The 12406-nt window shown below is 45.6% G+C and overlaps 1 protein-coding gene across 1 annotated transcript in view; it reads right to left on the bottom strand.

Moving 5' to 3' along the window:
- Positions 1–9404: 9404 nt before the first annotated feature.
- Positions 9405–12406, bottom strand: part of LOC126183988 (calcium/calmodulin-dependent protein kinase type 1-like) — a 376556-nt gene continuing 373554 nt past the window's right edge. Inside the window, exons 2-3 of the mRNA XM_049926340.1 lie at positions 9540–9674; positions 9405–9435 (exon numbers count right to left, since the gene is read on the bottom strand). Coding sequence (XP_049782297.1) covers positions 9405–9435; positions 9540–9674 — 166 coding nt within the window. The remainder of the gene's footprint in view (positions 9436–9539; positions 9675–12406) is intronic.

Genomic DNA, 12406 nt, shown 5'->3' with positions numbered 1-12406 from the left:
GGTGGGCCAACACCATATTGAATTCCAGCATTACCGATGGAGGCCGCCACGAATTTTTAAGTCATTTTCAGCCAGGTGCCCGGATGCTTTTGATTACATAGTGTATATTTGTGCGTCAATACTACTGCATGTTGTAGCCACCTTAGGTGGACAAAACAGGTAAAGACGAATAAATATGCTGTAACTGACACCACTGAGTTTGACATGCTTGAAGAGAATTAAAATTTTTCTGACAAACGTAATAGCTTGTTTCACAGCCTTACGCTTAAGATGATTAGGTAGTTAAGCAAGTATAAGGGTCAGTGAACAGAAAACGAGACAAGAGAAAAAAGTACGTATACTTTATTATTTGAGACAAAATAGCCGTAACAGTTACTACATTTGTCCCACTGTGAGAAGAAGACCGTTAATACCTTAATTGAACATGTATGCCGTTGCCTACGTAACCACGCTAGTATAGAGGAGTGCACATCTCCGTCTGAAGCAAATCGACATCCACAAATGTCTTTATTCAGGGGTCCAAAAATATTCTTGCCAGCGAAACGTTTGCAACATTGTCAAAACAACGTTGGCAACACGTGGACGGGCAGGCCAACATGTTGCCAAGGTTGTTTAGAGTACGCTGCAGAATGTTCGCTGCGTAGTCCTTACGTATCAACTATACAGTCCCGATCTCTTTTTATGCGATTTTCAGTTCTGAAGAAAGATATACCGTCGATTTGCTTCGGACGAAGAGGTACACGCCTGGGTAAAATTGTGGATCCGCAGGCAACCGCAAACGTGTTTCACGAGAGCACTGATTGTCTTATCTCACAGTGGGATAAACGTGTTAGCAGTTATGGCGATTACGTTTGAAACAATAAACAGTTTACTTATTTTTTCCTTCTGTCTAGTTTTAATTTGGAGAGTCTAGAATACGTCATTTTCTAATATTCTGTCGTCCTTTAAAGCACTTCGAGTTGGCAGTAAAGATGCAGCATAAGATACAGTTGTTCATTCTGCAGTATTATAACGTATAAGGTGATGTGCTGACTACGCAAGTATTTCAGATTTTTACTGCTTATTCTTTCATTTTTCGCTTATTTCATAATGGCGATGTTTGAAACAGGAAAGGAAGCAAAGAAGAAAGTAGGATTTAGTGTACAACCTGCGACATTGTCACTAGAGACAGAAAATTATCTCGTCTGCAACGATCAGTCTCCAAGTGGGGAGTTGTTGCAGGAAGTAGCTACGGTAGTGAAAAAATTTTACGCATATACCGCCTATGAAGGACTGGTATTTGAAACCAGCTGCTTTTACAGTTGGCTGTATGTGCGAGAAGTTTTATTTAAATATTACTCCTCAAAGTTACGAATGAGGTTCATAACAATTAGACTGTTATTGATAATGGTAATGGTAATGATGGAAGAGCGCCAGACACTGCCAGTTCCGCGTTGATGAAACAAAATTTTAGGGTGCATCTCCTTGAATAAGTGGCTTCTGAATGAGTCATTCAAAGCGTTGTTTAAAGGAATCCAGGGCAATGGAGGGAAGTAGCTGTTTCATAATGTTCCTGAAGCTTATGTTTGTATGTACATTTTTCTTTTTAAATTCATATTTCAGGCAGCTTTTCTCCAGTAACAAGCAAATAATTTTAAACGGGATATTGGAGTGCTCTATATTTGTTGCTGGAAATTACGATGCATATTTAAGGAAGAGGCCTCTAACGTCTTACTCATCAAAGCAACACCAGTCGCCTGTAATTACAGTCCTCTTATAAAACCCTGCTTGTCGTTAGTTTACATTATCTATTGCCTATATTCTTTAGGTCTTAAGTGGGGAACAGCTTATATGGTTTGTTAAAATGCGATTGAGTTCGGCTTTGAACTTACGATCCAGACTATCCCCAAAGTTAACAAACTATGCGAACTATTTTCGAAATGAAACGCTAATTACCATACGCAGTACACTCACTAAAGTACTTCATACGATTGTTTGTAATTTCAGATGGCTGCTGATGTATTTATGAATCAAAACCGTATTGTGTGTTTACACCAGCTGTGTTCAGAAATGGTTCAAATGGCTCTGAGCACTATGGGACTTAACATCTGTGGTCATCAGTCACTTAGAACTAATTAAACCTAACTAACCTAAGGACATCACACACATCCATGCCCGAGGCAGGATTCGAACCTGCGACCGTAGCGGTCACGCGGTTCCAGACTGAAGCGCCTAGAACCGCACGGCCACACCGGCCGGCACGCCAGCTGTGTTCCACTTTTAATTGTACCAGTGACAGCACCAAAATTCCAATGAATCATGAACACGAAACTAAGAAATAAAGAAATACACGGATGTTTTAAACTGTTTACGGAACTACGGGCTGTTAACAAATACCACATTAGAGAGAAAGAAAGATCAACTGTAAAGTCCCGTCAGCCTCAAGCTCTGATTGTTACAAGGATGGGGAAATACGTATATCGGCTGTACCCTTCCATAGGAACCATCGCTGAATTTGCCTGGAGCGATTTAGTAAAGTGACATAAAACTTAATGCAGGGTGGTCGGACGCCGATGTGAACCACAGTCCTCCCGAATGAGGATCTTGTGCTAACCACTGCGCCACCTCATTCATTAGTTAGAGGCTATGGCATTAATAATGTAACGAATCTGTACAACAGTGCAAAACGAGGTTTCCTTATAAATATCAGGACAATCGAGAATCATCAATTATATGCACCTGACAATGACCAAGCGAAATTAAAGACACGTAACGCTTTCGATGTACCCTTCCACATCGACACGGAACTATTTTGTCGTTTTCAATCCCAATGACGTATGCTTTTCGGGAATAGGATACAAACGGCTAATACAATACACGATTCCCAAATGTGTCCTTCGTCTCGACACTAGACACTTCTTCATGGCTTGTATCGTTTGAATTTTAGCTATTTCGAATTTTTTCGTTATTTTTGTGTTCCTCGACCATCCTACAAAGTTTATCCCGTCACTGCGGACACACAGTGTATGCTGCAGCTGAGTGAAATTTATATTATAGTGTACTAGCGATTTGACGGAAACAATTCCCATAAGGCAACGGAGGAGGACAAGAAAGGTAATCTTGTTGACAGTATACTCCTGGCATTGAAAAACAGCTTTCTGACCCAGTTGCGAATATACTCTCGCGCTCATCCTAAACTTAATCATTCAGCAGCCAAACATAGCAACACTCAAACATTTCCTTCCTGCATATTTTAATCTTCTGAACATTCAACGATAACTGTGTCGCTTACGTAGGTGTGAATATAAGAGTGAAATTTGGTAAATTTTGGATCGATCTGTAATTCTTCAAATAAAAGGAAGCATTCGATAAAAAGCATAATGCGACCTCAAGATGGAAATTTTGCTAGTAGCGACGAAATAATTTGAACTTTCTTAATTTCATGTTCTCTCTAATCGTTTAGTGTGTAAACAGATTATATTTGAAATACGACTATGAGGAACTACTTGAAAATAAATTATTTTGCACTGAAACGACTGAGCATTCATCGCTCGTCGGGGAAGAATGTACTCTTACTCAGTTGATTTCATATAATACGATCAGAGCAGTGCAAGGTATGGTGGAATTTGCTAATAATACTGCTCTTTCATTTAGAAAGCAGCCGAGTGTCTGTCTAGCTAGATTATCGACGACTGCGAATTGTTTGCGTTTGCCTACTTCCACCTCGTGGCGATGGAATTTTTGCAAGTAATGCGGCGTTCCTGGACAACAGAAAAGCAACGATGTAATTTTCGTAATTAATGTGGCTTGGAAAGAATTTGAGATCAACATATTTCTTCGATATGCGATCTCCAGACGCATTATAGAAAAATGATTTAAAATAAAATCCTAAATACGATCTCTAATTCGGAATGTGATATCCTCTGCAAAAAATAGCCACAGCCTCTTTGTGCTCAGTAAGCGACGAACCTACCCCCCCATCTGCTATATTTTTTCGTAATCTATTGAGAGTCTTACAAGAGTATCATGTATGTAGAATGTGGTACATATGTTTTATGCATCTGATAATTTGGCTCTGTTCGAAACAAATGAGGTAGCTTGTACGACATACTTTCCTCAGAGTTAAAACGCCGTGTACACCAATCGGAATATGACATGGAACACCGATTTTTATGAAAAATATAATGGCAAGGTAACATATTTCTCAGTTTGCGACAGAGATGACGTTGATACTAATTAATTTTTACACTGTTCGACGGTGCACGTAAAACACAAGTATTATCGTGTGTGTGTGTGTGGGGGGGGGGGGGGGTGTGTGTCCGCGTGCACTCTGGACCATTGGATAAAATGGAATACATAATTCCATTGCTAATAAGCCGTCCAATACGAAGTTGGTGGTAAGTTCTCAAATGGTTCAAATGGATCTGAGCACTATGGGACTTAACATCTATGGTCATCAGTCCCCTAGAACTTAGAACTACTTAAACCTAACTAACCTAAGGACATCACACAACCCAGTCATCACGAGGCAGAGAAAATCCCTGACCCCGCCGGGAATCGAACCCGGGAACCCGGGCGTGGGAAGCGAGAACGCTACCGCACGACCACGAGCTGCGGACTGGAAGTTCTCAATTAAAACTTCGGAACTGAGATTCGTGATCGATGTACAGAACTATTCCCTCAGGTGTCATTTCCGGGAGATGTCGGAGAAGAACCAGCTATATGGAAACGTCACAGGATACACTCCTGGAAATGGAAAAAAGAACACATTGACACCGGTGTGTCAGACCCACCATACTTGCTCCGGACACTGCGAGAGGGCTGTACAAGCAATGATCACACGCACGGCACAGCGGACACACCAGGAACCGCGGTGTTGGCCGTCGAATGGCGCTAGCTGCGCAGCATTTGTGCACCGCCGCCGTCAGTGTCAGCCAGTTTGCCGTGGCGTACGGAGCTCCATCGCAGTCTTTAACACTGGTAGCATGCCGCGACAGCGTGGACGTGAACCGTATGTGCAGTTGACGGACTTTGAGCGAGGGCGTATAGTGGGCATGCGGGAGGCCGGGTGGACGTACCGCCGAATTGCTCAACACGTGGGGCGTGAGGTCTCCACAGTACATCGATGTTGTCGCCAGTGGTCGGCGGAAGGTGCACGTGCCCGTCGACCTGGGACCGGACCGCAGCGACGCACGGATGCACGCCAAGACCGTAGGATCCTACGCAGTGCCGTAGGGGACCGCACCGCCACTTCCCAGCAAATTAGGGACACTGTTGCTCCTGGGGTATCGGCGAGGACCATTCGCAACCGTCTCCATGAAGCTGGGCTACGGTCCCGCACACCGTTAGGCCGTCTTCCGCTCACGCCCCAACATCGTGCAGCCCGCCTCCAGTGGTGTCGCGACAGGCGTGAATGGAGGGACGAATGGAGACGTGTCGTCTTCAGCGATGAGAGTCGCTTCTGCCTTGGTGCCAATGATGGTCGTATGCGTGTTTGGCGCCGTGCAGGTGAGCGCCACAATCAGGACTGCATACGACCGAGGCACACAGGGCCAACACCCGGCATCATGGTGTGGGGAGCGATCTCCTACACTGGCCGTACACCACTGGTGATCGTCGAGGGGACACTGAATAGTGCACGGTACATCCAAACCGTCATCGAACCCATCGTTCTACCATTCCTAGACCGGCAAGGGAACTTGCTGTTCCAACAGGACAATGCACGTCCGCATGTATCCCGTGCCACCCAACGTGCTCTAGAAGGTGTAAGTCAACTACCCTGGCCAGCAAGATCTCCGGATCTGTCCCCCATTGAGCATGTTTGGGACTGGATGAAGCGTCGTCTCACGCGGTCTGCACGTCCAGCACGAACGCTGGTCCAACTGAGGCGCCAGGTGGAAATGGCATGGCAAGCCGTTCCACAGGACTACATCCAGCATCTCTACGATCGTCTCCATGGGAGAATAGCAGCCTGCATTGCTGCGAAAGGTGGATATACACTGTACTAGTGCCGAGATTGTGCATGCTCTGTTGCCTGTGTCTATGTGCCTGTGGTTCTGTCAGTGTGATCATGTGATGTATCTGACCCCAGGAATGTGTCAATAAAGTTTCCCCTTCCTGGGACAATGAATTCACGGTGTTCTTATTTCAATTTCCAGGAGTGTAGTTTCCTGTATCGACCACAACCTCTTAGCCAGGAATTTTTCATTGTAGTAAACACCAGCTAGAAAGCCATCATTGAACGAGGGTCATTTCAAATGTCCTGCACACTGCGCACGCGCGACCATTAGGTGGTGTCATCAGTTTGACATGAATGTCAGTTGCGAGCGAAACTTTAGGCGTTACAGTCTTAAGTGTGTTGATTGTTCGCGTGGCTGTGTCTTAGGTCAGTTTTAAAATGAAAGCTGAATCCGAGACAGGTAGTATTAAATGTGGTGACCAGTGTCGCTACATCAAAATCGAATCCCTACGTAAAAAGAACCCAACGGAAATATACCGCGCTTTGAGAGATGTGTGTAGGAGTAGTGTAGTGGATCGAAGCACAGTATCAAGGTCTGCTAGTTTCCTTCAAGGTCGGGTAAGCACTGAGGCCAACGCAAGAAGTGTAAGGCCACAACTGCAACAGACTACACCTTTCGAGTTATTGACATTGAGAGTGTATGGACGAAAAACAGTTAAGTAAATGGCCTATGAGGCCAAAATGTCTTACTTCAGCTTACAGAATCGTGTCTGTGAAGTTAAAGACGAGAAAACTTGCTGTCAGATGGGTTCCGCATGATCTGAGTGAAGAGCTGAAAGCAGGTCACAAAAGAATCGCGGAGGAATTGCCTCAAAGTTACCGAACAGAAGGAGAACAGATTCTAAAAACGATTGTAGCAGTTGATGAAACTGGGCATGTGCGCTCCTTGAACAGTTGCTACCTGTCCAAGGAACGCACATGCCCGAGGGAAAAAAAAATCTTCACAATACGAATTAACAGTGCTGCGTTGGTTTCTAACACGAGGGATACTTGATAGATGCAGGCCTGAAGATGGCGTAATGTAATGCCGAAACTGGTTGCCCTACAAATAAAACCAAAATAACGGCAGTTGACATTTTAGCATTGGCTTCCATAATTGAGTTTCATTGCAGAATCGACTCACGCAGAAATACTAAACAGAGAGGTCGCATCAGGCAGATTCTCCGAAGACAGATTAATGCACTATTGCCCTAAAAAAAAACAATGTTTGGAGATAATTTCATCATGTAGAAGTACACATTCACAGCGGAAACTACACCACTATCAGACTGGTACACCAGTGCATCCAATCGTAGCTCTGTTCTCTCAGCAATAATGGAGGTTAAATTCTTGGCGATGCGAGACCCACGGCGTGACGAAAACGCCAAGATAGGTGAAAAAGAAAAAAACCTAAAAAATCTTCAGCACAGAAACCCGAGAAGAATCATCTGGCAGCACTTCACGAAGAAGCCAGAACAATGTTAAGGATTTCACAGCTCTTACAGCCAATTCTTTATTCTTTTCGATGACTTTGCGGCAACATCATCGACTCTGAAGACATCTACGCATTCTTATCACGATACACTACTGACCATTAAAATTGCTACACCAAGAAGAAATGCAGATGATAAACGGGTATTCATTCGACAAATATATTATGCTAGAACTGACATGTGATTACAATTTCACGCAATTTGGGTGCATAGATCCTGAGAAATTAGTACCCAGAACAACCACCTCTGGGCGTAATAAGGGCCTTGGCGCCTGGGCATTGAGTCAAACAGAGCTTGGATGGCGTGTACAGGTACAGCTGCCCATGCAGCTTCAACACGATACCACAGTTCATCAAAAGTAGTGACTGGCGTATTGTGACGAGCCAGTTGCTCGGCCACCATTGACTAGACGTTTTCAATTGGTGAGAGATCTGGAGAAAGTGCTGGCCAGGGCAGCAGTCGAGCATATTCTGTATCCAGGACCTGCATTATCCTGCTGAATTGTATGGTATCGCAGGAATCGAATGAAGGGTAGAGCCACGGGTCGTAACACATCTGAAATGTAGCGTCCACTGTTCAAAGTGCCGTCAATGCGATCAAGAGGTGACCGAGACGTGTAACCAATGGCACCCCATACCATCACGCCGGGTGATATGCCAGTATGGCGATGACGAATACATGCTTCCAGTGTGCGTTCACCGCGATGTCGCCAAACACGGATGCGACCATCACGATGCTGTAAACAGAACCTGGATTCGTCCGCAAAATTGACGTTTTGCCATTCGTGCACCCAGGTTCGTCGTTGACTACACCATCAAAAATGGTTCAAATGGCCCTGAGCACTATGGGACTTAACTTCTAAGGTCATCAGTCCCCTAGAACTTAGAACTACTTAAACCTAACTAACCTAAGGACATCACACACATCCATGCCCGAGGCAGGATTCGAACCTGCGACCGAAGCGGCCGCGCGGTTCCAGACTGTAGCGCCTTTAACCGCTTGGCCCCCACGGCCGGTTGAGCACACCATCGCAGGCGCATGTCTGTGATGCAACTTCAAGGGTAGCCACAGCAATGGTCTCCGAGCTGATAGTCCATACTGCTGCAAACGTCGTCGAACTGTTCTTGCAGATGGTTGTTGTCTTCCAAACGTCCCCATCTGTTGACTCAGGGGTTGGGACGTGGCTGCACGATCCACTACAACCATGCGGATAAGATGCCTGTCATCTCGACTGCTAGTGATAACGAGGCCGTTGGGATCCAGCACGGCGTTCCGTATTACACTTCTGAACCCACCAATTCCATATTCTGCTATCAGTCATTGGATCTCGACCAGCGCGAGCAGCAATGTCGCGATACGATAAACCGCAATCGCGATAGGCTACAATCCGACCTTTATCAAAGTTGGAAACGTGATGGTACGCATTTCTCCTCCTTACACGAGGCATCACAACAACGTTTCACCAGGCAACGCCGGTCAACTGCTGTTTGTGTATGAGATATCGGTTGGAAACTTTCCTCATGTCAGCACGTTGTAGATGTCGCCACCGGCGCCAATCTTGTGTGAATGCTCTGAAAAGGTAATCATTTGCATATCACAGCATGTTGTTCCTGTCGGTTTGATTTCGCGTCTGTAGCGTGGTGTAGCAATTTTAATGGCCAGTAGTGTACTTGAATTCTTCCTGCTACATTTGTTTGCAGTTTGGTCTCCCTACTACGGGCTATCTTGCTAGTGGCTTCACTTGCACGGCGTCCTATCTGCAAGATCTGTAGTGATAAGACAATTTTAGAGTAGTATCCTGCATTTATTCCACGAATTCTGATTTTGCCGATGAATGTGATATTCTCGTAATCGTAATGTATTAACATCACTTTTCGTACAACATATCCTGAACGTCCGGTGATACATCGATGTACACGCGTTCGCTCTGTGGCTCACAATTTAATGTAAGGGACATAAGACAATCTACCGTGAAAAGTAAGGGAATAAAAAAATGTGCACAAAATAAGAAATGAAACACACACTCCGCAGTTATGGGAGAATGAAATATGCGATGCTGGTAGACTGACCTTCGCAGAACTTTTATTTCGTTCTCTAAGGAGTCTTCTTTGCCCTTGAGCGCCTTCTTGTCTATTATCTTGACGGCGAACATCTGGCCCGGTTTCTCCTTGCTCTCCGCCAGGCGAACCTCGGAGAAGGCTCCTCTGCAAAACACACACACAGTCAAGATTAAGTCTCATAAAATATGAAACACTTTAATTAAGAAGTGAAGTATTAACCTCGCTAACGGCAGCATATATTATGAGAAGCTCATGCTTTTAAGAACCATTACGTTTTAGAATGGCACTAACACAAGGAATATTGGAAAACGAAGAAATAAGGGACAGAACGAAAAGGTTCTTGGAGCATCAACGGAGAATGACGGCCACTATGTTTTTCATGGAACCAAGAACAAGCCGCTTTATCGGAAATGGATACTGTTTACTTACGTGTCAACGATCATTTAAATTACACATTATGTTTGGAAAATAATGTAAACGGAAACATTTGTAGAAGAAATCAGTGTTATACGTCGTAGCTACTGTTCGCTGTAGTACTAGGAAACTGTTATAATGAATACCCAGCAAGTAATTGATAAATTGACACTGAATATTATTAACATCTGGAGTTCTGCAGCCAGAAATATTCACCGCAGCAGCGTAACAAACTCAGATGTCTCGGGGAAAAAAAAGAAAATAAGCTGTGTTCTAATACCGCCTATCTAAAAATCTTGTTTTAGCAAAAATTAATTCTGAGATACGCTTCAAATACACTCCTGGAAATTGAAATAAGAACACCGTGAATTCATTGTCCCAGGAAGGGGAAACTTTATTGACACATTCCTGGGGTCAGATACATCACATGATCACACTGACAGAACCACAGGCACATAGACACAGGCAACAGAGCATGCACAATGTCGGCACTAGTACAGTGTATATCCACCTTTCGCAGCAATGCAGGCTGCTATTCTCCCATGGAGACGATTGTAGAGATGCTGGATGTAGTCCTGTGGAACGGCTTGCCATGCCATTTCCACCTGGCGCCTCAGTTGGACCAGCGTTCGTGCTGGACGTGCAGACCGCGTGAGACGACGCTTCATCCAGTCCCAAACATGCTCAATGGGGGACAGATCCGGAGATCTTGCTGGCCAGGGTAGTTGACTTACACCTTCTAGAGTACGTTGGGTGGCACGGGATACATGCGGACGTGCATTGTCCTGTTGGAACAGCAAGTTCCCTTGCCGGTCTAGGAATGGTAGAACGATGGGTTCGATGACCGTTTGGATGTACCGTGCACTATTCAGTGTCCCCTCGACGATCACCAGTGGTGTACGGCCAGTGTAGGAGATCGCTCCCCACACCATGATGCCGGGTGTTGGCCCTGTGTGCCTCGGTCGTATGCAGTCCTGATTGTGGCGCTCACCTGCATGGCGCCAAACACACATACGACCATCATTGGCACCAAGGCAGAAGCGACTCTCATCGCTGAAGACGACACGTCTCCATTCGTCCCTCCATTCACGCCTGTCGCGACACCACTGGAGGCGGGCTGCACGATGTTGGGGCGTGAGCGGAAGACGGCCTAACGGTGTGCAGGACCGTAGCCCAGCTTCATGGAGACGGTTGCGAATGGTCCTCGCCGATACCCCAGGAGCAACAGTGTCCCTAATTTGCTGGGAAGTGGCGGTGCGGCCCCTACGGCACTGCGCAGGATCCTACGGTCTAGGTGTGCATCGGTGCGTCGCTGCTGTCCGGTCCCAGGTCGACGGGCACGTGCACCTTCCGCCGACCACTGGCGACAACATCGATGTACTGTGGAGACCTCACGCCCCACGTGTTGAGCAATTCGGCGGTACGTCCACCCGGCCTCCCGCATGCCCACTATACGCCCTCGCTCAAAGTCCGTCAACTGCACATACGGTTCACGTCCACGCTGTCGCGGCATGCTACCAGTGTTAAAGACTGCGATGGAGCTCCGTATGCCACGGCAAACTGGCTGACACTGACGGCGGCGGTGCACAAATGCTGCGCAGCTAGCGCCATTCGACGGCCAACACCGCGGTTCCTGGTGTGTCTGCTGTGCCGTGCGTGTGATCATTGCTTGTACAACCCTCTCGCAGTGTCCGGAGCAAGTATGGTGGGTCTGACACACCGGTGTCAATGTGTTCTTTTTTCCATTTCCAGGAGTGTAATTGCAGATAAGTCGACGACGAGGCCGTGGAGGCTCCCTTCCTGTGAACCAGGGAGGGAGGGAGTCTTCTGCATCACCAGAGATCACTTGTGCCGCTCTCATATCCGTGGACTTCAGTTATCTCTCTGACAGTTGCTTCTCTGACGCGGACAGCGGAGAGTGAAGCTTCTTGGCACACAAAATGTGTGTCGGAGGGTCTCGAATCCGGAACCTTGCTATTCACGGGCAAATGCTCCACTGACTGAGCTGTCCAGGCCTATTATTATTATTATTATTTCTATTTTTCTCAGACCTTAGGTCTGGTTAAAAATGGAAAGTGACGCGGACCTTGATCAAGCGTGACTTCCTTTTAACTGTATAGTATATGTTATACTGCATTTAGGAACTTTCGGGTAATTGAACATGTCTCAATAATTACAGATTTCTGTAGTTGTATATATATGTTTGGATGTAGCTGTATTGTATTGATGTACTGGTGGATATTGTATGGTATGACTCCTGTAGTTGATAGTATAATTGGTATAATGTCAACTTTATCCTGATGCCACATGTCCTTGACTTCCTCAGCCAGTTAGATGTATTTTTCAATTTTTTCTCCTGTTTTCTTCTGTATATTTGTTGTATTTGGTATGGATATTTGGATTAGTTGTGTTAATTTCTTCTTTTTATTGGTGAGTATGATGTCAGGTTTGTTATGTGGTGT

Source organism: Schistocerca cancellata, chromosome 4, assembly GCF_023864275.1.
Source record: "Schistocerca cancellata isolate TAMUIC-IGC-003103 chromosome 4, iqSchCanc2.1, whole genome shotgun sequence".
Lineage (NCBI taxonomy): Eukaryota > Metazoa > Arthropoda > Insecta > Orthoptera > Acrididae > Schistocerca > Schistocerca cancellata.
Note: the sequence above shows the minus strand (reverse complement) of the source record. Positions and strands in the feature narration are given on the sequence as shown.